The sequence below is a fragment of the Gasterosteus aculeatus genome, chromosome 4, assembly GCF_964276395.1.
Source record: "Gasterosteus aculeatus chromosome 4, fGasAcu3.hap1.1, whole genome shotgun sequence".
Lineage (NCBI taxonomy): Eukaryota > Metazoa > Chordata > Actinopteri > Perciformes > Gasterosteidae > Gasterosteus > Gasterosteus aculeatus.
In genome coordinates, this window is record NC_135691.1 from 34,185,377 (window position 1) to 34,212,282 (window position 26,906).

General features: G+C 47.1%; 3 protein-coding genes across 3 annotated transcripts; 2 read left to right on the forward strand and 1 right to left on the reverse strand.

Annotated features, from left to right (window-relative positions):
* The first annotated feature begins 397 nt into the window (after nucleotides 1–397).
* On the forward strand, nucleotides 398–6,151 carry LOC120816984 (adipocyte plasma membrane-associated protein). The gene is made up of 9 exons (XM_040172692.2): nucleotides 398–497; nucleotides 1,435–1,524; nucleotides 1,664–1,785; nucleotides 1,934–2,035; nucleotides 2,176–2,328; nucleotides 2,414–2,529; nucleotides 3,102–3,262; nucleotides 3,340–3,535; nucleotides 4,035–6,151. Coding segments are annotated over exons 1-9 (1,158 nt in total). The 5' UTR covers nucleotides 398–495; the 3' UTR covers nucleotides 4,251–6,151.
* gnsa (glucosamine (N-acetyl)-6-sulfatase a) lies at nucleotides 4,751–12,018 on the reverse strand. Its single transcript, XM_040172691.2, has 14 exons — nucleotides 11,299–12,018; nucleotides 10,429–10,488; nucleotides 10,141–10,347; nucleotides 9,469–9,534; nucleotides 8,849–8,947; nucleotides 8,557–8,724; nucleotides 8,377–8,459; nucleotides 8,170–8,288; nucleotides 7,958–8,061; nucleotides 7,785–7,886; nucleotides 7,534–7,644; nucleotides 7,340–7,450; nucleotides 7,077–7,237; nucleotides 4,751–6,505 (listed from the first exon to the last, which is right to left on the reverse strand). Exons 1-14 carry the CDS (start codon nucleotides 11,458–11,460, stop codon nucleotides 6,433–6,435), a joined length of 1,626 nt encoding a protein of 541 aa, XP_040028625.2. The 5' UTR covers nucleotides 11,461–12,018; the 3' UTR covers nucleotides 4,751–6,432.
* Nucleotides 12,019–12,296: 278 nt separating this feature from the next.
* tbc1d30 (TBC1 domain family, member 30) lies at nucleotides 12,297–26,852 on the forward strand. Its single transcript, XM_078100526.1, is given in 17 exon segments — nucleotides 12,297–13,087; nucleotides 14,832–14,996; nucleotides 19,749–19,810; nucleotides 19,895–19,960; nucleotides 20,221–20,346; nucleotides 20,955–21,140; nucleotides 21,356–21,425; nucleotides 21,806–21,904; nucleotides 22,048–22,216; nucleotides 22,378–22,483; nucleotides 22,567–22,673; nucleotides 22,788–22,940; nucleotides 23,714–23,777; nucleotides 23,780–23,899; nucleotides 23,901–23,922; nucleotides 24,175–24,252; nucleotides 25,542–26,852. Coding segments are annotated over 17 exon segments (3,252 nt in total). The 5' UTR covers nucleotides 12,297–12,588; the 3' UTR covers nucleotides 26,702–26,852.
* The last annotated feature ends 54 nt before the right edge of the window (nucleotides 26,853–26,906 follow it).

Sequence of the window (26,906 nt, forward strand, 5' to 3'; positions counted from 1 at the left end):
AGGGAAAATTAAGACCTTTAAGTGGGAAAATTTGGAAAGGCCGGATGAAAACAGCGCCTCCTCCTGACCTCTGTGTGACCCCGGCTTTCAGACTAGAAAAGTGGGGGTCTGCCGCCCCCCCTCCCCCCCTCTGCTGTCTCACACACTAAACTTTCACGTGAAGCTGAAGGAGGGAGCCTGCCGATGCTGCCTTCAAAGTAAAGGCTCTCTCTTTTATGTTTTGGTTGGGGTCATTTCACATTTTCAGAAGACGTTATGAAGGAAATAAAGTTACTTTTACCTGATATAAAATCCCTAAAATCCACACAAGTGACTTTTAAATTGATTTAAGGGTTGAAAATGCAGAAGCACAAATAGGCCGGAAACGTGTGCTTCGCTGCTCTTACTTTGAAGGAACAGGCCGGATGATGTCGTGTATGCTGCGGCGTTCTTGACGCTGCTCTCAGCCGGACCTGTTTTTTGCAGCAGGAAGAAGAGACGCTGGAAAACTCAACAATGTGAGTTGGACACTTGATTCATTTTAAACTTTAAAAATAAATACGAGGCTTCGGTTAATTTCGACGGCGCCGGAAAGTGAGGAAAGTATTCTATTATTGCGTCACCAGACTGCGTTCACAAATCCGTTAATTGTTGTTGTAAACACTGCGGCGTCGTAATAAAAAACAATTAGAGTTTTTTTTGGGAGCATGAAGGTTCAGACTCCTTATCGGCATTAATTAAAATAAGCAGCATTTTTCATTTTTATTTTATTTTCTAACAAATAAACAACTGCTGTGGGTGCAAGACGATACACGGCAAACAGTTTAAATTGGGCCAGAAGTGATTCCTGCCTGCTTTTCTGTGACTTATTTAACTCCGGGTTTGTGAAATGCATTTGTCAAATAGTGCTAAAACTTAATAAAGAAAAGCTCACGGGAAGCATGCAAAGTGTTGCTCATTCAGAGAATTCTCTTATTTCCCGAGAACAATGTCTCATGTTCTCACACTCCCAGTCCAACTACACACAAGCGATGTGCAGAGGAACTACTGCACGTTTAAAGCACAAAAGGCCTCTGAATGGACCGTGGGATCGTGTTTCGATTTGACCAACATGGATCAGTCTGATTGATTCACACGAACGACCTCCTCCTCTGTGTGGCATCTTATAGATCCCGAGTGAAACATCTCGTCCATGTCAAAGTTCACCTCGCCGTGTGTGACGCAACCCTGTTGACTTATTAACTGCAGGCTGTCCACTGAATCCTTGTTTGATTCCCTATTTTTTATAATGAAATAAAACGCTGTCCGTGAAATAAGAAGCCATGAGGGTCGAGCTTTGTTTTATTCTTGTATTAAATGTCCTTTTTCATTTGATTCTCTTTTGTATGTTTTTATTCCTTATGTTTTGCGTGTAAAGTGTCTAAAAGTATGATAAACATTTCTGCTCTCCGTCAGGTTGAGTAAGAGGTCGTCAGTAGCGGCTCTGCTCGCCGTGGTTGTTGGTGTTTACCTGCTGCCTTCTCCCATAGACCCCGAACCACATGTGTAACTACAGACACACACACACACACACACACACACACACAGCAACTACTTTCTAAAGAAGCAACACAGTGTACTATTATTTATTGAGCGCTTTAAACTGATATAGACTAACTGCAGTAATCTAAATCGGTCCCTGCAGACTGAAGGGCCCCCCCCCGGCCCTCGAGGGGCCGCTGGCCGTCAACACCCGGCTGCAGAAGGGTCGCAGGCTGTTTCCTGGGAAACTACACGGACCAGAATCCTTCACTGCGGATGAGGAGGGTGAGGGTGCTGACTTTTACCTCATTGTTTTAGTTAGCTACACTATTTAATATGAATTAATGCTCGACTGCATGCAGAGTTGAGGCGTCACGTGACGTCCGCGTCGCTCTCTGTGGGTCTTTTTTCTGAGCCGTCCGCGTTGTTTCAGGTAACGTGTTCACAGGGACGGTGGACGGGAAGCTGTGGAGAATCGGTCCTGATGACACGCTCACCCTCATCACCCAGATGGGGCAGGATTTACCAGAATGCGGTCAGCCTTTTATTTTGAAAAACCTTCCTTCTTCTAAATGATATTTGTACGTTTGTGGCGATAAGTTGTCTTTCTAATTCTCAGGATCGCATGAGCAAAAACCCTTCCTTAGGTCACGTGTTCGTGTTGTGTGTCTGCAGGCAGCAGCACGGACTACGAGCCCGTGTGCGGTCGCCCTCACGGCGTCCGCCTGGATCGCCGCGGTCAGCTGATAGTCGCCGACTCGTACCTCGGGCTGCACAGCGTCGACCCGCAAACCGGAGAGAAGACTCTGCTCCGCTCCAATGAACAAGGTTGTGTGTGTGTGTGTGTGTGAGACATATGTGTGTAGATGATCCCCCTCCCCCGTCTGAGACGCTCCGTGTCGTTGCTCCTCAGGCGCTGATGGCGTTCCCTTCGCCTTCCTGAACGGCCTGGAGATCTCCTCCCAGACCGGTTTGGTTTATTTCACCGACTCCTCCAGCCGGTGGGGACGCAGACACGTCAGGCTGGAGGTGAGCCGGACAAATGACCGCCGATGGACACCCGTCCTGTTCTTGTTGTGCGTCCGTCCGTCCGTCCGGTCCGCCAGAAGAAGAGAATAAGGATGCTAATAAGGACGCTAATAAGGACGCTAATAAAGTCCTTTGAGTTCAGACAGGGTGATTACTTTAACCGGAGCGAATTAGGGTTCCATTCATCAGGAGAGAAAAGCCCCCACAGGGACCACAAGGCCCCTCGAGTGATCCAAAGGGTCCATTCGGAGGATTAAACACTTTATAGTGTTTAATGTATTCACAAGTTGGCCGGCTGCTCACGGAAAACATGTAATAACGAGTCAACAGGATTAAGAGCATATAAGAAACACGGTATTAACGAATTTTTCATTCAGCAAATTAATGGAAATCGTGACGTTGAAATTGAAATAATATGAGCGACAATAATAACGTGAACTAGTTTGACTAAATTCAGCCTTGTTAAATAAGCTACAACTTGCATTACCTTAAATTATCACGCAGGAATATAATGATAATATTGAAGACACGTATGACCCCCGACACTACGAACGAGCGCTCCGTGTCCTCAGGTGATCGAGCTGAACCGCCTCGGCCGCCTCCTCTCCTACGACCCGGAGACGGGACGCGTGGACGTCCTGCTGGACTCCCTCTACATGCCCAACGGCGTCGCCCTGTCCCCCGACGAACGCTTCCTGCTGGTGGCGGAGACGAGCATCGGACGCGTGCTGAGGTACACGCACGCACGCACACGCACACGCGCGTGCACGCACACGCGTGTCACTCAGCCGACTCCCCGTCCGCCCTCAGGTACTGGCTCAAGGGGCCGAAGGCCGGCACCAAGGAGGTCGCCGTGGACAACATGATCGGTTACCCCGACAACATCCGCCGCAGCGACCGCGGGACCTTCCTGGTCGGCATGACGACGACACGGTTCCGGAAGGCCACGCCTCCCTTCCTGGACCTGATCGCACCGTATCCGGCCTTCAAGCGCTTCCTGGCCAAGGTCGGTCTTATTGTTCCGTGATGGGCTTTTGAAATGAATTTCGCTGATAGGATCGATGGGGCCGCCGCAGACGTCAACTTCCTGCACGAGCACGCCACTCCGGTCCAGCGCAGTCCGGTCCACGTCTTCTTTGGCTCGGTGCCGACAAACTCCGGGTGGTCAAGAAATGTGATCGATGAGAATGAGTTCAGATGCTTTTGACAACGGAAGAGCACTTTTCATCAGCAGCTGTGCCCACGGCTACTTTCCCATGATGCATCTGGAGCGCTGCGCGTGGCTCCAATTATCTCGTCCGTCAGTCAGGAGACAAACGGGTCTGTCCACGGCTGCCGAGACGAGATAGTGTGAAATCTGACGGGACAGGGGCAGGACCCCCAAAGCCCCCCGCCGCCCCACACACACACACACACACACACACACACAGTGTGAACTCTCAGTGAACTCAGTGAAGCATTTGATCGGTGTACTTCATGTGCTTCATGAACTTTGTCCCCCTCAGGTGATTCCTCTCCGCTGGTACGACGTGCTGCTGCCGCGCTACGCTCTGGTCCTGGAGCTCGGAGCGGACGGCGGCGGCGTGGTGGCGACGCTGCACGACCCCGAGGGCCGGCTGACGTGGGCCGTCAGCGAGGTGTTCCAGCACCGGGGGAGGACGTACCTGGGCAACACCGACCTGCCCTTCCTGCCCGTGCTGGAGGGGCCGGGGGGCCGATGAGCGGCGCGGACCCTCGCAGGAGGGCGCCGGTGTTTTTAGGGGCGGCGACTCCCGCCGTGATCGTCTTCCATGCGCTCAGACTCAAACATGGAATGAAGTTTTTAGCGTCGCAAAAACGTTACTTAGGAACATAAATGGTAGAAATTAGCAAAGTGGAAGAACTTTAATCGTCTATGGGCGAACCGGGAGATTTAAAGAACTCTTTGGACCCAGAATCCTAAAATTGAGCTAATTGAGCTAATTTTTTACATAAAAAGAACATTTGTGAGGCTTTTATAAGAGTTACAGTTTTATAACTTCTTCAAATTGGTTTGAATGTTGCAAAAAGAACATCTCAAACTATAAAGGTCATGAATTTAAATAAACGACTATGGCATTTTTCAAAGAGGGAAAATAGATAAAAACCTCAATTCTTAAAGCAACGTTGTAATAATACACGTTACTTTTTCACATTTATTGTGAAATCAGATTATTCAAAAGCAACTGAGCAAGATCTTCTGTTTTTATTTTCAATCATTTCTTTATTCGGACAGAAAACACAAGCCAGAAATACACAATCACACAACTATTCTAAAAACAAAAGGCTCCTAAATGAAACAGTTCTGACAGGTTGAAAAAGTGCATCAGTGACTTGAAACCCGAGTTTCACATTAATTCAGTTCAGATGTGAATCAGAAACACTGCAGAGGAAGAAAGAAGCTGGATGGAAATATTAGTCCAAGAATAAAACAAGACGTACTGCTGGAAATAAAAAGGTAGAACTGTTGATTCAGTTTGAGAAAATAATCAGACTTTTTCTTTTTCGACGGCTTGAGACTTTCTGGATCTCATTTTTCTTCAAAAGTGTCTGGATGTTAATAATCTGCACAGATTTGATCTGAAATTAGAAATACGTTGATCTTTTGAAATTAAAAATAACTATCTGTGAAGAAATATTACTTCTGTCAAAAATACACGTTTCCTTTCATTTCCCTTTAGGTCACATTCAAAAGATATCAAATATAAATGTTTCATTTCTATTTGCCCATTAAAAGTTCCTGCATATAATTTAAAGTGAAATGAAAATTCTTGATGAAAAGAAGTGACTCCAAAACTTCTGAGTGGAACCCTGATAATGTGAGAAAGGACATTTTGGCTAAATATATCATCTATTTTTCTAGAATTGCTTCTTCCTCTTTCCCATTAGGAGGATCATCTCTGCACTGAAGCAGCGTTTCAGCTTCTCAGGAAGCTGCAAAACGGAGCAAAATACTTGATTTTAAGTTCAAATCTCCTCCAACAAAGAAAATCGCATTTCTGCCCTTATTAAAAGGAGACAGTTATGACATAATGGAATTCATTTCGAAGTCTAACTTTAAACTGTTTTGACTCAAGAACATTTGGTTCGTTTTTGTGGCTCTTGTAATTCTCATTAAGGCTCCACTTGTTAAATCAGCAGCAGTTTTTCGAGCTTTTTATTTTCCGTCTCAGTGACTCTGTCACAGTAAACAGGCCGTAAAAACCCATTTAAGCTTCTTCCAGCGAACGTTCTTCAAACAAGGTCCAAATAAGGCTTTTAAACACGAGAAGAGCAGCGAACATCTCGCTGTGTAAAAGCTCCACTCAACAAGAAAAAGGTCTGAAAATAGAACATGTTTGCATCAAATTCAGAGGATTACTATTTTAAAAACTATTTACCATTAACATGTTATTGCTGATCAGCTGTTTATTGGGATCGATAGTTGAGGATTAATTAAGAAAACTAATTAAAGAAAAACAAGCACGTTTTCATTGTTTCGTAATTTGAAATCTTGTACTAATGATCAGAAATGTCAGGGAACGTGATATTTACACGTAGTGATACCTTTAAAGAAGCACTGCTTGATTGATCATGTAAATAAACGTTTGGATGCTTCGTGGGATTTGATGCAGTTTTCTCTGTGATTAAGATTGAAATTCTTGACGACCATATGAGTGACAATTAGAGAAAATAAGACAAGCTCCCACAGTTTGGATCGTTGACACGTTGATCCAGAAGCTATAAAAGGTGGGTCCTGCACCCAGAGGGGCCCCGGTGCCACGTGGGCCCCTTCTGCTCCTCCAGAGAGGCTTGTGAGGCCCAGAAACACGGCAACAGCAGCACGAAAGGCCCGAATACAAGAAATAGGACACAGCCCTCCTCTTCCTCCTCCTCCTCCTCATCTTACTTCTTCTGTCGGAGTCGGCTGGGCGGCCAGCTGTTGCTCGGGAACATCTGTCGAGGGTCAAATTTATACCTGCAAGAAAACACACAGGACAAAAGGGTCCATTTTAATGTTAGAGAGGCAGATGTTAAAGTGGAAATAGATCTAACGGAGTTTATTTATTTAATAATTATTTCCAAGTAACTGATAAGAGAGGAAGGTGTTTAATTGATTCTGTACATTTCCAATCAAACTTAAGTTTTCCTGAAATATAAAATATTTTCTTGAGTTAAATTATTTTCCCAATTCAGAAACTAGTTTCTTTTTTTAAATTTATCCGTGTAAAATGTTACATGTAAAATTCCTACAAGTGCCACTAATGTGTATAAAAGATAATTGAGCATGTAAGTTAGTTACCGTTTATATAAATGTGGTGAATTCATTTCATAGCAGTGCGCATTTCAACCAGACTTTAAATATTAAATAAGTATTATATATTATCATATATTAAATACATTTTTAATAGTATGAAAACTCAAAATCTCTTTTTTTTTTTAGATAAATAAAAAAAAAAAAATCCTATTCACACAAATTGTTCGGACTCTACAGGAAACAAAGCGTCTCAGCAGTGCGGTTCGGGTGAACGTGAGAGGACTTTCTGCACCTCGTATCGTACACGCCGGGCGTCCGGCACGTCTGGCCGGAGCAGGACTGCAGCATCATCAGCCGGTGGTTCATCTTCTCCAGCACCTCCTGGTCGATGGTCTTGGCGATGTTGGTCAGCTGGTAGGGGTCAGCTGTCACGTTGTAGACTTCCACGAACACCTGCAGGAGGAAAACGCCCCCCCCCCCGAGCCGCGTTACTGTCAAACTGTCTGACTTAAAGCTGCTGAAGCCGGGATGCGTCCGGCCCCCCCCGGAACAAACCTCGTTGTCGTCGAACTCGCAGTACTGCAGGTCGGTCGAGAGGGCGACGGTCCGCACGCAGGCGTACGTGTTGTTGTACGAGTCCTCGCACACGCAGTCCGGGAAACACTCCTGGGGAGGGGAGAGAGGGAGAGAGCGTTGGAGCGGCTTCTTTCGCCTCCTGCGGGGGACGTTAAGAGGGTTGGATCCCGTACCGAGACGCCGGGTCCCAGCAGGGGACAAGCCGGGTCGGACACGGGGCTTCCTTCCCCTTCGTACTCCACCAGGATGTCTGTCCTCCAGCTGCTGCTGTTCACCTTCCCCTCCTGGACAGACATCGGGTAAAAAGAGGCAGGACAGGACCTCGGTTAGATCCAATACCCAATATTCCCTCATATGTAGACATTTTTACTTTGGACTCGTATGGACCGTAGTATTTAAAGCGAGCGCGGCCGAGTGACCTCACCATGACGGGCAGGAAGGACATGCCGTCCATATTTGTCTCGTTGACGTCGTGGCCGGCGATGTCCAGGATGGTCGGACCGAGGTCGACGTTCGCCACCAGCATCTGACCACGAGACAGATGTCATTTATTTAGTGCAACAGACTCTGTGTGTGTGTGTGTGTGTGTGCGCGTACCCGGCTGGTCTGGTTGGGCTTGATGTTCGGTCCTCTGACCATGAGAGGAACTCTGATGTCAAACTCGTACAGCTGCCTCTTATCCAGAGGAAGAGAGAACTGACCTGAAAGAAACGCACCAGAATAAATAAATGTCTAACTTTCCCCCGAACTTCATCTCACTTGAGTGAAGGAGTTCTTCTGCACATGAACCCGGCGTGTCGTTGACCTGCCTGTGTGGTAGCCGTTGTCCGAGGTGAAGAAAACGTACGTGTTGTCCAGTTCCCCTCTGATCTCTAAACTCTTCACTATCTTCTCCACCAGGTCGTCCACCGACAGCAGGGTTCTCCACCTGGAGGCCGAGGAGAGCAGCAGCAGAGCTGCAGTGAAGCCACGCGGACGCGGGCCGACGGGGGCGGATGGAATGGAGGAGGACTCACCGCTTCCTGAAGGCGTCGTCCAGGAACTGAACGGAGGAGTTGCTCATCGGGGTCTTGGCCTGTCGGATCAACCAGTGTTTGTCCTGCAGAGGAGCGACGTGGAGAACAAGATGCATTTAAAATGGCTTTATTGTCGTGTTTTACATCTCGCTGAGGAAGAGGGAGGAGAGGTCGCCTTGCCTTCCCGTGGACGTTGAAGTTGGGGTCTCGGGGAGCCTTGGTGGTGTTGAAGCTGTTCTGGTACTGAGGCGCAGCGGTCCAGGGGGAGTGGGGGGCCGGGATGGACACCATCATGAAGAACGGCATGTAGTTGGATTTATACTGGAGGAAGTCCAGAGACCTGTTGGCCTGAGAGGAGGAGAGAGTCTTCACGTTTGTTTCTAGATAAGTAGACGTCAAACCCCCCAAAGCAGGATCCGCAGACAGACCTGTTATCACTGGACATAATATAAGAGGCGTTTGTTTTCCTCACCAGGACGTCGGTCAGGTAGTCTTTGCCGTAGTCCGCTCCATGATTCTCGGCCTTTCCGTTCACTGACAGAGTGTAGTTGTAGTATTTAGAGTTCTTCTCCTGGAAAACAAGCCGCTGTGAGGAAATACTCCGGGACGCAGCGATAAAAGAAACCCTTTTGGATTCCTACATTTTAGAAAAGTAACTCTGCAGATAAAAAAACCCGTTGACTTTAAATTCATCACGGTCACACGTGCTCTGAATTTATCTGTGTGTGTGTGTGTGTGTGTGTGTGTGTGTGTGTGTGTGTAAAGCCGTCAGGTCACGAGACCATCGGTTTGTTTAGTAGCGGCGGAGATAAACTCGTCTGCACTGCGGTCGCATTACGGACGTGACCTCCGCTTCAGGACTTGCGCAAAGAGCGTAGCAGCATAATAAAGAAAATCTCATTTTGGCCCGTTGGTCGGTCCGGCTCCTTCTTTAGGTCACGTGACCACGTGGATTAAAGTAGTTTGGCGCTCTGTTAAACGTATTTATTTAGTTCGTGAGCTGAAACGTTAATGTGCTGTGGCAGAAATGAAATGAACAGCCTGCAGCAGAAAGACGTTTGAAAGGACGAGGGCTTTTAGTTTCTCTCTCACCAGTCCGACCCAGTAGCTCCAGCCTGGAGGAACGTGCTCCACTCCACCCGCCTCCGAGCGGCCGTACTGAAACACATCGACCAGTATTAGTTTACTCACAAAGAAAATAAAAAAAGGTAGAAACGATGTAGGACTAAATTAAAGATAGAAAACTAGAAAGAGACCAGTCGGCTTTGTTGATGACGTTCCCCCACCGCCCAACATCCAACTGATCACAGCTTGAATCGCCCCTTGAATGCAATAAGTTCTTATATATGCTGCCTGGATGTTGTGTTTAAAAACGTCCACCAGCCTCTTTTTGATTGTGTTTTCAGTCTGCAGATTGGGAGGCGTTTGCTAACCTGTGACCACGGGGGTCACAAGGGGGGGGAAGCCAGCTACAGAGAGGGAGGGGAAGTTAACAAACAGGGTTAAGTGTCATCTGTTTGCTGTTTAGGCGAAGAGCTTGTCCCGGTTCCCCATTCGCCCATCTGTTTATCACAAGGGGCGATGCAATCCAGACTTGGACTTTATCACGACTTAATTAACGCATGACAGTAGATCTTGTGACTGACTATTGACGATCACCGGAAGCCCACTTTCGGTTCCCGGTGGTACTCACGAAAGCGTCAACTCTTTTAGACAGCGACAAATGAGTGGTGCATTGTCTATAAAGCGGTTGAACTCCATCACCTGGTTGAGGTATTTCCCAGCGAAGAAGGTCTGGTAGCCGGCGCGCGTCCTCAGCAGGGCGGGGAAGGTGCCGGCCTCCTCGCTCTTCTGCCAGGCTTTGCTGCTGCAGTTCCCCTCCAGCGTGTTGTTGATGACGTGGTGGTTGTGCGGGTATTTCCCCGTCAGGATGCTGGCCCGACTCGGGCAGCACAGCGGGCTGGCGACGAACTGCAGAGGCGAGAAGGCGTGCAGAGGATGAACATCTGCAGCCAAACGCGTGACGAGGCAGGAAGTCGCGGGGATACTCACTGCGTTGGAGAACGACATCCCCGCATCGCCGATAAGCTTCCTCGTCTTGGGGAGTGGAGTCTGGGGAGAAAAGATCAACTGTGAGGAGACGAATAACTGGCCTCCGAACTCAAACACTCACAAGCTCCCCTTTCCACATTTTAATTACATACTTGTTTTGATGTACTTTTTATTGTAATGTTCACATGTTCTATATAAATGACGCCTTTTAATATTTCACCGAGCCAAATCGTGGTCTAAGTAACGCACACACACCCACAGTGAGACGAAGCTGCAGCGTGACTGAGCTCCTTAAGAAGAGACAATCCGCTCCACTACACAACGTGGATTTCAATGCTTTGTCATAAACACAAGTTTCTTCCTTTATTCAACCCGAGAGATCCGCTGGATGGAGACAACATGCCAAGTCTGTTGTGGTGAAGCTGGCAGCAGGTAAAAGGTTTTAAAAAGAGCAGAAACGGGAAGTGATGAATGACAGTGAAAACAACAATACCAACAAAACTAAAAGAAAGCAGCTAAAATAAGCAACAACAGTTATGTAAAAAACGTAATATTTTAAACTTGATTTGGGCATAAATATATATATGTATAATAGTAATTCAAATATAGGATTGCACATAACTCGTTGTCAGCCTTCCCTGCTTGTTATGAAAGTATAAATATATATTCTAAGCTACAAGTGTAGATCGACAGCCTTTTCAATCTTTAAGGTAAGGATCACAGTATTTTAAATTGCAGAGAAGGTCTGCAGAAAGATGTGGGAGCAGATTTAACTCAATTTATAAAAGCTGCTGACTCAGAGGCGGTATTCAAGACCAACTGTTAAAGTCAATTTAAACAGATATTTGAAGAATGCCCGGATTCTCTCACCAGTCCCCCGAGCGCGATGTCCAGGTCATCGGTGAGGATCAAAACGATGTTCGGTCTCCGGGGGGATTTGGATGACAGCCCGCTGCTCGGCTCGCTCCACAAAGTGACGCAGATTAGGAGACAACGCGATAAAATCGGCAGAAACGAGCGATTCGAACCCATTTTGTTTACGACAGTGACAAACTATCGAAGCGGCGCGTCTCCTCCTTCAGCTCCGCTTCTTGTGCGAGTGTGAAACGGAGAGCGAGGGAGAAAAAGAGGGAGAGACGGAGAGAAAACAACAAGACCGACACGGCCCAGTTTCTGTTTGAGATACACTTCCTTATTTCCGGGTCATGTGCTTCTCGGCTACGGAAGCCCGGACCAGCTGATTTGAAGACGTGACACGATGACTAATGAGTAAAAATAACTGTTTCCCCTGTAAACATGTTCGCTTCTCGTTCGGCATTGCTCCACTTGACCCCTTTATTGCCAGTCCGAAAATACATTAAAAATAGCAAACGACTAAAAAGTATAAGTAGTAATGATATTGTGTGAGATTAAATATTTTATTTAAGGAATCAAGGATCGTTACTGTCATCGTTCCAAAAAGCATCTCTGAGCAGATAATGTGGCCAACAACTTGTGTTTGATCATTGGTATGTTTATGTGTTTGATATTTATTTAATTAAAGTAAGAGAGGCAAAGAGAATGTCTGAGGAATTCTTCCCCCACTGCTTCTTGCTTTTCAACGTGTTAACAGCCACTAATGCTAAACGACACATTTAACTGGAGATAAAAGCAGAAATATATGAACAAGACGAGGCGTAAATGGGAAATATTATCTTCCGTGGGCTTAAAAGTGCGAATTTGTCGTCGTATTTACGACATGTTCTACATTAAATCGTGCACACTAAGAAAACAACCTGCCGGCACCAAAACCAGAGCTGATTGGTCGCCTAAGTTTTGTCTCCTTCGTGATTGGTCGATCCGCAGCCACCTGTCGCGCGACCTGGCGAAAGTTTGACAGCCGTTGAGAAATGCATGAAGTGGGCCGGCCCATTGTTCAGCCTGCGGAGGGGGGTGAGTGGGGGGCAGGGAAGTGGAGACCGGAGCGTTCAGGGGGGGGAACTAAAAGCTGTCAAGCGGGATTCTACCTTTATGGACGCGAGGAATGGAATGGTCCAGGAACTCTCCTCATAGAGACGCTCAAACTAAACTTTCCAACTTTCGTGTTGTCTGGAAAAATGACAACTTTTAGGAGAGATTAAAGCAACAACTACTTACAGTCGAATAACCGTCAAATAAAACATGGCGTCTGAGGTGAAATTAAACGGGGGCGAACTTTTGGAAGTTGACATATGCGACGCCGGCGTGTACTCCGGGGACGAGAGCGGCGTTTTCGTCAACTCCGCCGCCTCCCCGCAGGACGACTTCTCCGGGTTCCACCAGTGGACGAGACCCGCCGAGTCACCGGATGGCGCATCGTCATCGCCTCCGGGACTGCGGCAGCAGGTCCCCGCCGGCCAACCCGGAGCCCCGCGGGCCGGCGCGGCCGGGGACCGTGACTCCGGGTGCCCGGGGGATGGAGTCAAATCGCAGAGGTCCTCCATCGTGGACTGTCTGCTGGTGGAGCTTTATGAGACGTGCGGTGGAGGCGGCAGGAGGAACCGGGACAGCTGGGACAGCTCCACCGAGGCGTCCGGCTCGGACGCCTTCCTGGGCCGCAGCAACTCCGGGTCCGGCTTCCTCCAGGAGCTCCAGGAGAAGCACACCAGGAGGCATCAGATGAACTACCTGGCCCAGAAAGGTGAGGGCTGTGCAGGCGTTGGCGGCTGTTTGTGGTCAGGTGCGTCGACACGCACAGTTTCTCCTCGGTGGGTTTTATATGTCTTATTAATATGTATTCACATGAGGTTACATCACGCACTGTCCTTAAAGGGCTTCACGACACTATCTGCACAACAAACAAACACCCTCCAGACTCTCAAATGAGGGAACACTCAAACACCGTTAACACACGTATACATTTTTGCAGGGATTATTGCAAGGGACAAGTATTAATGCAAATAAAAGCGGTTTAAATGTGCAGCTCTTCATTGCATGTTTTTACCCATCTTATTTAGCGCTGATCACAAGTGAAGTTCTGCACAAACCCACTGGGTTCTGTGGGGTGTTTACAGCTGCCATGCACTATTTCTTCAGCCTTTTGAGATAATAGAATGCCTCAAAATCTGAACATCATTATGCGGGTAAAGTCATTGTGGCCAAGGACAAAGATATCACCCTGTAGTCCTGTTTTGTATCTGTCTCCATCATTCTGAAACAACAACCCAACCTAAAAGAAAACACTTTATGAGTTAAAGAGGGACAACGGATCTGATTCAACCAGCACATTGATATGTTTTTATTAGCTCATTATATTATTTGCCCTTTTCGTGGATGTTTTGATTATCTATGAGAAGCCACAGGTGTCGTCCACCCACGCAGACCTCCACACACACACACACACACACACACACACACACTGACACAGAGGTGTCGGCGGCCCGTTGGCTGCTCCTCTGTGCGGCGTTGCCTCGGAGCTTTGGAAGGCATGCTGCTGTGAACGCCACGCTGCCATTGTTTCCTCTGGAGGAGTGGAATCCCACAGTAAACGCAGTGTTTGCCCTCTGCACAGACACACATAGACACACACTCACACACACGTGAGGGCTCGGCCTAGTTAAACAACGCAGAGGGCTGCCACTCAGGAAGAGGAAGCACTCCGATCGTGCCTCACGGAGCAGCTGAAGTGTGTGTTTAGTCTGGGATTAAACGTGGGGACATGTCTGCAGGGGGACATTGGAAGTTCTTCCTGCTCCAAGCCGACCCTGCCCCCTCCTGGGCATTGTCAGCAGGTGATTATGACATTTGACCTCCTGGTAGAAACATGATTACACGAGGGCAACCTCAGGAAATTGGTTATGTATCATTTTTTAAGGGTTTTCCATTACTACTTTTTAATTAATTGCTTAGTCTTGAAATTCAAAATGATGACGCATGCAAAGTGATTTTGTTTTTGGGGCAGATTTGTATGAATCTTTCTATATTTAGTAGCATAGAATCGTGTTTTTGCATAATTTGACCTCAACATTGAGAAGAATCAAAGATTAACTGTGCCACAGATGTGAGTCCACTTCACTGATTCCTCCATAGACGGGGAGGAGGGCAGTGTTCTGGTTTTCATTTCATCTTTGCCTGCAGCCTGGAAAACGGACCAATTAAGGGCAGACATCACATGTTATTACAAACTATATTAAGCAGCTTTATTTAGAAGATATCATATTCAGACAGAGCTGAATAAATGCTGTGATTCTAAAGCAAAAAACTTTAAGATCTTCCTCCTTAGACAGACAGTATTCAATGTAAGAGAGAAGATACAACTCAACAAATGAGAGATGTCTATATGTCCTGCTGAGAAAGTCTGACATTCATATTATTATTTCTTTCCGGGGGGAGAGCTTTTCATCATTTATATTTATCTGTTTGCCTGTCTCTTTTTGCCTTTTCAGCCCCGGCGGAGCTGCACTCGATCATCCAGGAGGTCAAATATCGTACGAGCCTGCAGTCCACCAAGCTGCTTCGCCAGCTGAGGAGACGCGACCGACTCTGCCACAAACTGCAAAGGAGCTACGACATCATCACCGCGTGCCTCCAGGCCGTCTCGCAGAAACGACGTAAGAACAGACAATGTTCTTCCCTTAGTGCTGAACAGGGTTCTTCCTTTACTGCTGAACAGGGTTCTTCCCTTAGCACTGAACAGGGTTCTTCCTTTAGTGCTGAACAGGGTTCTTCCCTTAGCGCTGAACGGGTTCTTCCTTTAGCGCTGAACAGGGTTCTTCCCTTAGTGCTGAACAGGGTTCTTCCCTTAGTGCTGAACAGGGTTCTTACCTTAGCGCTGAACGGGTTCTTCCTTTAGCGCTGAACAGGGTTCTTCCCTTAGTGCTGAACAGGGTTCTTCCCTTAGTGCTGAACAGGGTTCTTCCCTTAGTGCTGAACAGGGTTCTTCCCTTAGTGCTGAACAGGGTTCTTCCTTTAGTGCTGAACAGGGTTCTTCCTTTAGTGTTTAACAGGGTTCTTCCTTTAGCGCTGAACAGGGTTCTTCCCTTAGTGCTGAACAGGGTTCTTCCCTTAGTGCTGAACAGGGTTCTTCCTTTAGTGCTGAACAGGGTTCTTCCTTTAGTGTTGAACAGGGTTCTTCCTTTAGTGCTGAACAGGGTTCTTCCTTTAGTGCTGAACAGGGTTCTTTCCTTAGTGCTGAACAGGGTTCTTCCTTTAGTGCTGAACAGGGTTCTTCCTTTAGTGCTGAACAGGGTTCTTCCTTTAGTGCTGAACAGGGTTCTTCCCTTAGTGCTGAACAGGTTCTTCCTTTAGTGCTGAACAGGGTTCTTTCCTTAGTGCTGAACAGGGTTCTTTCCTTAGTGCTGAACAGGGTTCTTCCTTTAGTGCTGAACAGGGTTCTTCCTTTAGTGCTGAACAGGGTTTCTTCCTTTAGTGCTGAACAGGGTTCTTCCCTTAGTGCTGAACAGGGTTCTTCCCTTAGTGCTGAACAGGGTTCTTACCTTAGCGCTGAACAGGGTTCTTCCCTTAGTGCTGAACAGGGTTCTTCCCTTAGTGCTGAACAGGGTTCTTCCCTTAGTGCTGAACAGGGTTCTTCCCTTAGTGCTGAACAGGGTTCTTACCTTAGCGCTGAACGGGTTCTTCCTTTAGCGCTGAACAGGGTTCTTCCCTTAGTGCTGAACAGGGTTCTTCCCTTAGTGCTGAACAGGGTTCTTCCTTTAGTGCTGAACAGGGTTCTTCCTTTAGTGTTGAACAGGGTTCTTCCTTTAGTGCTGAACAGGGTTCTTCCTTTAGTGCTGAACAGGGTTCTTTCCTTAGTGCTGAACAGGGTTCTTCCTTTAGTGCTGAACAGGGTTCTTCCTTTAGTGCTGAACAGGGTTCTTCCCTTAGTGCTGAACAGGTTCTTCCTTTAGTGCTGAACAGGGTTCTTTCCTTAGTGCTGAACAGGGTTCTTTCCTTAGTGCTGAACAGGGTTCTTCCTTTAGTGCTGAACAGGGTTCTTCCTTTAGTGCTGAACAGGGTTTCTTCCTTTAGTGCTGAACAGGGTTCTTTCCTTAGTGCTGAACAGGGTTCTTTCCTTAGTGCTGAACAGGGTTCTTCCCTTAGCGCTGAACAGGGTTCTTCCCTTAGCGCTGAACGGGTTCTTCCTTTAGCGCTGAACAGGGTTCTTCCCTTAGTGCTGAACAGGGTTCTTACCTTAGCGCTGAACAGGTTCTTCCTTTACTGCTGAACAGGGTTCTTCCCTTAGTGCTGAACAGGGTTCTTCCTTTACTGCTGACGGGGATAAAAAATATCCCTCACATTTACATGATGCACTGCGACACAGAGTCAGAGCATGTGACTGTCGTATGTTCATTTTCTTAAAATGGATTCAATTCATATGTCACAGGTGTCTAGAAACTCGTTTACAAAGGCCATTTTTCCAGCGAAGAGATTATGGATTAAGCCTCAATATGTGAGATTAAGTATTTTGCTCTTATTGGAGAATAACAATAGGCTCTGGATCATTTAATTTCAATAAACGCACTTTCTGAGGAGTCAAATAACTGACATGAAGGCACACAATGGATTCAGTTTTTGTTCTTGATTTTAACAGTTGGACATAATTAAAGATGTGTTGTGCTGAGTAGGTTCACTGCTTAAATCCCCCATGCTTCTCCATCCTGTGGATGTACATGTACCTCATTAGGCCCCACTTTAAAACATCAGAACTAAGCCTTTAATAGAAAGTAGTGCACTTATTTGATTCATGTTATGGAAGATATTGACGCCGCTATTTTTTTCTGTTTTTTTATTGAAATTTTCACTGACTGATTAATATTATTGATTATTATCTATTGAAGGAATCTGTAATAATGCTGGTTATGTAACATCATCATCAGGCTGTTTGTATTGATTCTGTGAGGCTGAATTACTCCGGCACCTCGTTTCTTTCACGCTCTCCATTTTGTTTGAGGTGACGAGGCAGAAACAGCGTTTAAATCTTGCAGGGGGACTTTAGTCTGTGGGGTTAAAAAAAATAAAGATCAGAGATGGAGTGTGAAACGGCAGCTGGTGGAGCCCTCGAACCAAAACACTTTAGGAGGAGAATCTTTATTCTTAATAAAACACATCTGTAGGAGACGTGTATTATTCAGTAGCTTGTGTTAAAAATTCAACATTTCTGGATGGAGTTTACTTGTTCGCTGGCCGGCCACTTCATGGGTTCAGACCCCCTCCTCCCAAACCACCATTACCTCATACCGCTCCTATCTCCTCCTCCTGGTGACGCGAAGAGGAGGAGGAGGAGGAGGAGGCGGTGTGCAGCATCAGCAGCACTGAACCAAGCGCAAGCTGCAGAAACCGGATGCGCCTCCGCTCGTCTTTGTAAATCCTGCTTCACCCGCTGGATGCTCGAAGGAGGAAAGACACGAGCCGTCATTGGAATCTGTGTAATTGAATCAAATTGACACAGCTGCTCTGTGGGGGGTGCGTTTCCCGATCGACGCGGACGGCGTGAAGGAGGGTAATTAACGCGGGGGGCAGAAGAAGAAGACGACGACGATGATCGATCGATCGGGTTGACCGGTTCGATTCCCGATGAGAAAAGAGCGGCTCGGCGCGACCGGCCGGAGGCCGAGGGGGGGCGCGTGGCAGCGGGGGCAGGGATCGGGAGGGGTCGGTAACATCATCAGCAACGTCCTGAAGAAACGGAACGGCATCTCCAGGAGCGCGCCGCGGCTGCTCTGCACCTTGGAACCAGGTGACGCGTAGACGGGTCGATTCGGGGGGGGGGGGGGTTGTCATATTTAAGCAAATTGGATTATATTTGTATATCAAGCCATCGTACAGCTTTGCTCTTGACAATGACATTTTAGATTGATATAAACTGTTGAAATTGTCAGCAGGTAAATAATTATTTTGCTTGTAGACGTTATCGTGATGCTTTTGATCCATTTGTACGCGACAGAGCCCTTCAGATGAGCTCATAAAACAAATAGACGTGTAGACGTGTCTTCGGGACACCTCGTGGTGCAGAAATCAATTATTTATATTGTTTGCAGGCATCGCTTTTCTTTTTGAATGCAGAACAGAATTGTGCAAAGTGCACAATTGGAGCTTTTAGAATAATCAAATAATCGAAAACAGTTCGTCTTCATTAGTAGAGAAAGGGACGGGGCGGGGGGGGGGGGGGGGATGGAGGGCAGGTCTCATATTTAATGCTCTGTGACATTTAAGGGGCTTAAAGGACCAACAACAGTAAAAAAAAATCCATAATTTCCCAAGATATTCTTCTGGTTATCTGCCCAACAGCTTTTACATTTTGTAATCCTTTTTTGAGTTCATAACCTTGTTAACACTTGACATTTAATCATTAATTGATTAGATTTCCTTCCACTCCTTCTGTTACCTCACTACCTTTCCAGTCTCCTCCCTCCTATTCATTTCAATTAATTCCCGTGTGGAGAGATTAAGCTCTGGACCTCACTAGTCTAACACGCGTAATCCGTGGGAGGGAAGTGGGAGGGATCTCCTGCTTCATCCTCCCCCAAAGCGGCGAGAGGAATAAAGCGACGCACCGAATGGCGCAGGAAGTAACGACAGAGGAGGACCGAGCAGGTTTAAACCCCCCGATCCCCGACACACACACACACACACACACACACACACGTGTTCGTCTCCTCGTGAGGGGGCCTCCGTTGATGTGGGAACTGTGTTGTTTTTACTTGTTGTGTTAGAGAGACGGATCGCTCTGGGGGAGGAAGGGGGGGAGAGGGGGAGGGGAATGGCCGCTGCACGTCGGGACCTTCTCCTCTTAACTTCAGATCCAAGTTTAGTTTCCGTCTGGACTCTGGAGGGTTTAGTTGCGTTCAATCCGTCCCTCTCTGTGCGGGGAGATCCGCCTCCATTGGCCGCTGGAGCGGATTCAGCACCACGCGGACCGGACAGCGCCTCTTCCGCGTCGCCATCAACTCAGACCTCCTCGTCTGGTGGAGATAAATCAGTTTGATCCGTCTCAATCTGTCTTGGTTCTTGACTCGAGTTTAGATGATTGTTTAACCTATAAGAGTGAAAGTATACAAGCTTAGGTCAATTATAATTTTACTGTTTCAACTCCAACAATGTGGAACAAGCTCACTAAAGTCAATGAAATCAAAAGCTTTTAAAAAATCAATTTGATTGCAATAAAAATACAAATGATATTTTATATTGAGGCGGTTAAAATGAACTCTGAGTCATATATTTATTTTGTATGTAGTCATGCCTTGTCATTGCCACTTGGGTATAGTCACATTATCTGGTCATTGTGTATCAGTCAGTGACTTTGGGATATTTAAACATCGCCCTCATCACTTTGCCGTCTGACCGGGTGCCTGTTTGTTTTGCAGGAGTTGACACGAGGCTGAAGTTTACCATCGAACCCTCGCTGGGGAAGAATGGATTCCAGCAGGTCAGAAGTAATGTTGTGTCCTCTCAAAGACCGCTAATCATGGAGTATTACAAGAGCGAATAAAACCGTGATTCTTCCCCACAGTGGTACGACGCCCTTAAAGCAGTGGCCAGACTCCCCACTGGGATACCGAAGGAATGGAGGAAGAGGGTAAGGCTCTTTGTCTGCAATGCTTCATTCATCTCCCGTCATAACTTCATCTCTCGGGAGGACAGAGAGGGAAAGAGGAAGTGATTATTTTCATCTTGCCAGCGGAGATGAACAATAAAATCCTCTCTTCTTTCCTGAACTTTCTAAACAAGATGAGTGAGTGAACAAGAAGCCTTTTAACGCTGAAACCCGAGAACATAATGGAAGGTTTAAATATCTTTAAATAACACGACCGTTGAATAACCGGTGTCTCTCTGTAGGTTTGGCTAACGCTAGCTGACCAGTACCTCCACAATATCTCCATCGACTGGGACAAGACGCTCCGCTTCGCCTTCAACGAGCGCAGCAACCCGGACGATGACTCCCTCGGCATCCAAATCGTCAAGGTAACCACGTTGATTCTGTTACTTCGGGGGGGTTTAGCGTCTTCTGGTGCTTAGTATTGTGACTAAGTGTAGAAATGTGCTGTACCTGGTTTTAGGTAATATGTGCTTTTGAAAGTGTTTGCAAAGACGCTCTGAGGGTCTGAACAGTTTGATCTTCAGGCAGTGATGATGATTTACATCTAAGAGCGACACACAAAATAAGTCTGTGTGTGTGTGTGTGTGTGTGTGTGTGTGTGTGTGTGTGTGCGTGTGCGTGTGTGCGTGCGTGCACATCCCACTAATGAAGAGCGGTGTCCGGTTGAGGATGTTTGCTTGGCTCTGTGCGTCAGGCAGCATCATGGAAACGCTGCTGCTCTTTTCTGTTCCTCAGTGACTCACCAGAGTCCGCAGAGTTTCCATCAACAGGGCAAAGTCCGATAATCTACTTCACCGTCTCCTGAATGCTAGAAACCACTCTTTAGTTTGAATAAATCCACCACATGCACAGATTTAGAATACAATAATCCAAGCTGGCTGCAGTTTTATAGTTCCTTCCGATTTTTCTGTTGAATCCCAACACAAGAATTTCCCCCCGTGGGATTAAGGAAGTTCTACTTTATCTCATCCAGGACCTGCACAGGACGGGCTGCAGCTCCTACTGCGGCCAGGAGGCGGAGCAGGACAGGGTGGTGCTGAAGAGGGTGCTGCTGGCGTACGCCCGCTGGAATAAGAGTGTGGGCTACTGCCAGGGATTCAACGTCCTGGCTGCGCTCATTCTGGAGGTGACGGAGGGACACGAGAGCGACGCACTAAAGGTAAACGCGCGCGCGCACACACACACACACACACACACAGAGCATTGACATGCAGAGTCATAGTATGTGACCATATGCTCAAAAATAAAGTCAAACTGCAATAAAAGGGAGAGAATCTTCTGGTAATTTGATGTGACACACTGGTGGAGTTTCTATGTTTTTTTTCTGACTATTTTTAAAGAGCTATTAAGGGTCTATTTCTCTTCTGTGTCCAGGTGATGATCTATCTGATTGACAAAGTGCTGCCCGAGAGTTATTTTGCCAATAACCTGCGAGCATTGTCAGGTAAACACAGTGACACACAACCGGATGATTCATTCAGAAGCTGAAGACCATCCGGAAAAAGATTAGCGCAAACTTTCAGTGGACTACGTCGTACTCAGGAGGTCAAAGATCTCTGCTGATCTAGTGATACAAATATGAATATTCAACTCTGATAATTAATAATTGTTAAAATACTTCATCTCAGGGAAATTGAGGTGGAGATTTTTCTCACAATTATTCATTTTATTATGTAGCAAAGACTGTTAAAGTCTTTATTTGAAAACATTTTCAGCGTTTAAGTGAAATGACATTATGAAACGTGCTGAGCATCCAAGGTTTTCTCTTGAAATATCCGGATTGTGTCGTGTTTCTTCACGTTGTAATCCGTCTCCTTCTGTCAGTGGACATGGCGGTGTTCAGAGACCTGCTGCGCCTGAAGCTGCCCCGACTGTCCCAGCACCTCCACCACCTTCAGAAAGCTGCCAACAGAGAGGCCGGAGGTACAGATCTGTGTTGTGATTATTATAATATTTATTCTAATATGTAAATATTTGCTTACAAGCTTTAACTCATGTTATACTGTAACACGGCCCATAAATCCTTAATGTTGGTGTAGAAATAACTTGCGTCTGTCTCCTCTCAGGCAGCTACGAGCCTCCGCTGACCAACGTGTTCACTATGCAGTGGTTCCTCACCATGTTCGCCACCTGCCTGCCGGCGCCCACCGTGCTGAAGATCTGGGACTCGGTCTTCTTCGAGGGTTCGGAGGTGGTGTTTCGCGTCGCCCTCGCCATCTGGGAGAGACTGGGAGAGTGAGTGGACCATCACAGAAACAAAGGGGCTTGACTTCTGTTGATTTAAAAAAAAAAAAAAAAAAGAAGGTTAAATCATATAAATTGCATCTCTTCCTCGTCTCCCGTCTCCACCTTCTCATCTCATGAAAACGCTGCTCGTCTTCCTCGTCTCCGTCCAGGAGGATCGAGTACTGTCACACGGCGGACGAGTTTTACAGCACGATGGGTTGCCTCACTCAGGAGATGCTGGAGCACGACCTTATCGATCCTCCTGAACTCATGCAGGTGAACGAGGCCGCTCACGCCTCTTGGACCTCTCCGCTGATGTTTTTAAACTAAGGCGTTCACTGTTAACCTCATATTTACAGGAGGTCTACTCCATGGCAGTGTTTCCTTTCCCGCAACTGGCGGAGCTGAGAGAGAAGTACACCTACAACATCACCCCGTTCCCCAGCGCCGTCAAATCCACTGGAAGGTTGGCACTCTAACTGGCTCCGACTTAATCGCAGCCTTTATTTAAGGCAACGTTTGTGTAGTCTACGTGTGTGTGTGTGTGGCAGCTGTGATGATGATGATGATGATGTTCCAGTGGCATTCTGGGCAGCTGGGAGAGCGACGATGATGCCGACATGGACGATGAGGACTCCATGGTGACGGCGCTCGGTTGCCTGGGTCCCCTGGGGGGCCTTCTGGCCCCGGAGCTGCAGAGGTACCACAAACATCTCAAAGGTCAGTGCAACCAGCTGAAGTGAGGACTCGGGTTTCATTGGCAGCCAGTTGAGGAGGAGGAGTGGGGGGCACAAACCCCAAATCCCTACCAACTGTGTCTGTCTGTTTCCTCCAGATAAATCCCCTCGTCCTTCAACTCCAAAGATGAAACAAATTGGAAAACAGTTTCAGGGACTTAATTAAAAACATTGGTTGCGACGTGAAGTACTCGTCACCCTCCAGAGAGATAACCGTTTGAACCTCGTAGCATTTCAGTACCACTGTTTTGACCCGGTTTAAAGTAGCGGTTAAGCATTATTAAATCCCCAGTTTGTGCAAACAAACCAAAGGGCACCTTCCAAAAAGCTTCTGTGAAGTGTGATTTTAAATAAATAAATAACTTCTGACCTTTTGGAACTGGAAAGAAAACACTCATTCAAGGAAGTAAATGTCAAACAGAACCAAAGTAAATCTTTACTTGGTCTTGGATGAATTAGATTTCTTCAGGGGGCGCTGAGCTTGGTCTCAGCTGATCTTGATTAAACGGGGCGAAAGAGACAAAACGGGTGATTAGTAAGAAAAGGAGCTTAAAAGGCGCATTGGATTTTTCCTGATTTGTGTATTTTCTTGGAATGTTTCCTTCCGCTTTTTTCCAAAGCCCTTGACATTGATCTTTGAATGTCTTTATTTCTTTCTTTTTTTTCCTCTTACTGTAAATGCTAAACATCTCCGTTGTAAAATAAGTAATGCAGAAAAGAGTTTGATGTCGGTCTTTCTTTCCATCTCTCCCTCCAGACCAGCAAGGAGAGCAGGGAACATCTCCGAGCTGAGCCCAGGAGCGGTGGGTGGAGCAGCAGGAGGAGGAGGAAAGGTTTTGCAAAGGCAGAGCATCAAGCAGCAATCAACAGCATGATGATGGAGCGGATGAGCACCGACATCTACGCCCTGAAGAAGCAATATACGCGCATCAAAAGGAGGCAGCAGCAGCAGGCGATTGCAGCTCTACATACGCACAGGTGGGAAGAGGAGTCAAATCTCACTTGACTAACGTTACATCTCTTCTTTGCAGGTGATTGAGGGATTTATTGCTTATTAACAGATAAACATTTCTTATTTCAGAACAATGTAAGTGCTTTAGTTAGAGATGTGTATTATTAACCATGATGATGAGGCTCGCCGGGTACAAGGACAGGAACACGCGCACGCAGCAGAAGGATCGATGTTTCTATTCATTTCTTTTTCTGATGATGACGACGTGTGACTCGTAGGACCTGGACCCGAAGGGGCCACAAAGCCAGGGGTTCTCCAGGAGCACCGCGGCGACGGCCCCGACCAGCACAGCGACGGTACTGCCGTCGGACCACAGGGTCGGCTGGAAACCGGGTGTTGTGGGGCTCGTTTAATGATTCACTGATTAATTAAACCGTATGAGGAGGATGGGTTCCCTGAGACCAATTTCCAATTTTCTCTTTTATTGGATAAATAAAGAAAATACTCTATGATTTAATAAAATAGTTTAAATAAATTACTATTATTGTAACGGTTGAAATTTAAACAGGTGCACGAACTCTTGTTTTAACTCTTAAGAGTTTTCTCTTCATCTTGATAAAAAACAACTATTGGAAATGTGGTAAAGGGAACCACTGGCTGAGGAATACTAAATCATCTCCAGGTTGTATAATTATAAACTCTCTCTGACTAACTCTATAAACCCTCTCGGTCCCCCATAATGCTCTCAAAATGCAGCATGATGCAAACACGGATGATTCATTTTATGAATTAATAACGTGTGGCTTCAGTGTCTCGCGCAAACACTTTTAAATAGTAACTTTTAAAACGTGACGGTGTGGTTTGCGTCTCTTTGAGTTGTCCATTGACAGCGGTGCTTTAGAGTCTGAAGGCATTTTGAGGGCATTTGGGAATCCGATGCTACATCCTTCTGCTCTATTTATGTTTAGAAACATGGAGGGAATACGAGAGATTTGCAGGTGTTTTATTCCATACAGCAGTTTTATGCCAGTTATATATTTGGAGTCACCTGTCACTACTTTACACAACAGGAGGTCCATCAGAGGCACACTTTTGTTAAATAGACAGAACATTTTACTGTATAGCTGTGGTGGAAGGCAACTACTTTTACTGTACTTGGGTATCATTTTGAGGTACTGTCCTGAGCTACATTTTTGCACTCTATTTTATTATATATATAAAATGTAATCATATTCCTTTCAACAAAATGCTGAAGAATTTTCATAAGTGACAGATGTCTCCAATTATACTTTATCTTTGCAACTAACCCTTTTCAGCTGTATACATCAGGTTTGGGGTGAATTTCTATCAATAACTTTGATTTGCAGCCTCTTCCGCATTTTTCCTCTCCTCTTACGATCAACATACGACTTTGTTTAACAATATTACGATTTGTTTTTTCCTCCTTCAAATTGAAACATCTGAGCACTAATCAGCTATTATAAACGTGTTCGTGTCAAGTGGAAAAAACATAAAAATACAGTATATTGCTGTAGATACTATATGATCTTGGGCGCCCTCTGGTGTCTGGCGGAGGAGCTGTTAGCAGCTTCTCACGAAACTACTGTTTTCATTTGACTCTTTGTCTGTCTTCCCCCCCCCCCAGACAAGTGTCCGGCCACCCGTGTCTTGCCCTCCCAACTCAACCCGTCCGGCGCTGTAATCAACCACCTCCTCCTGGGTCGGAAACAACGCGCGGACCCCCGGGGCTCCACACCCGCATCCCCACTGCCGTCTCTGTCCCAGAGTCAGGGCTCTCCGGCCCTGCAGCGCTGTGGCTCGCTGCTCTCCAGCAGCACCGGCTCTCCGGGGAGCTTGGGAGGAGGCGCGGGGTCGCCGTGGCGAGCTCACGTCCGCGTTCATCGACGGAATATAGCCAGAGCCCGAGCACAGCTGGGCTTTGGAGATTCAGAGGAAAGGGAAGGGCATGAGGGAGAGGAGGAGGACGGGAAGGAGGAAGGAAGTTTTGAGGGTGAAGAGGAGATAAAGATTGAGGAAAACGAGCGGGATGAGGAGGAGCCGAAAGAAGGCAGTGACCCTTCACCTCCCGTTTTGTTTAGTGAAGGGTCATTGGAGGAGGAGGATCCACAGGTGGAAAATGACACAGCAGAGGTTGCAGAGGTGGTGGTGCAACTGGACTCTCTGGATCTGGAGGACGCTTCTAGTCTGACCTCCTCCATCAGCCAAGATGCACGAGCAGAGTCTAAACCTGCGCGCCGAGTCCCTCTTCTTCTCCCCCCCCCTCCGTCCTCCAACAGACACAGAGAGTCCGATTCCTCAGGTTCCGAAAGAAGCACCGCCGGACGCACCTCCACCACTTTACCTCCACCTCAGCACTCCGTCAACTCCACTCCGTCCCCCTCTCCGGTCCCCACGTTGGCTTCTCTCGGCCCATCCGGCTCCTCCACTCCAACCCCTCCCTCCACCCCGACGCTTAACTCCACCCCCCGCCTCTCCTCTCGCACTCCTTGCCCCTCCACCTTTTACAAAACATCCTCACCCTCCACCCCCTCACTGTCCTCTATCGCCTCCTCATCTGGATCACATTTATCCTCCTCCCCGTCGACCCCGGCGTTGTCATCCACCGTTGCTCACAAGCAGCCCATCTTCTCCCCGTTTCCCAGCGTGAAGCAGCCCCGGAGATCGGCGGCAGCCCGAAATCTCGGCCTCTACGGCCCCACGTCCAGGACACCCACAGTACACTTCCCGCAGCTCAGCCGCAACCTCAACCGCAGTAGCGCCGCGGGCGTCACGGGGAGCCGGTGAATTGTGACTGACTACGCCGCCTTGCCTCCTGCATATTGATAAAATAACCCACATCTTATTCAAAGAAGCTTGAAAGTTGTAGTGCATTGATGTTGACATGTGAAGATCGTGGTTAACTTGATAAAAGGCTCCTCCTGAAATTCTCAAGCCATAATAGACTCGTCGACTATTCATTCTTGAGGAAAGCTCATGTTTTGTTTATGCC

Bases quoted from the DNA above. Each gene is read 5' to 3' on its own strand.
- LOC120816984 (XM_040172692.2), top strand. The intron at 3,263-3,339 runs GTACACGCACGC...GTCCGCCCTCAG, and splicing joins AGCATCGGACGCGTGCTGAG to GTACTGGCTCAAGGGGCCGA. The intron at 3,536-4,034 runs GTCGGTCTTATT...TGTCCCCCTCAG, and splicing joins TCAAGCGCTTCCTGGCCAAG to GTGATTCCTCTCCGCTGGTA.
- gnsa (XM_040172691.2), bottom strand. From the start codon at position 11,460: ATGGGTTCGAATCGCTCGTTTCTGCCGATTTTATCGCGTTGTCTCCTA. The intron at 8,062-8,169 runs GCAGGTCAACGA...CGTTTCTTTCAG, and splicing joins GGACAACGGCTACCACACAG to GTCAGTTCTCTCTTCCTCTG. The intron at 7,887-7,957 runs GTACGCGCACAC...TCTCGTGGTCAG, and splicing joins AGCCCAACCAGACCAGCCGG to ATGCTGGTGGCGAACGTCGA.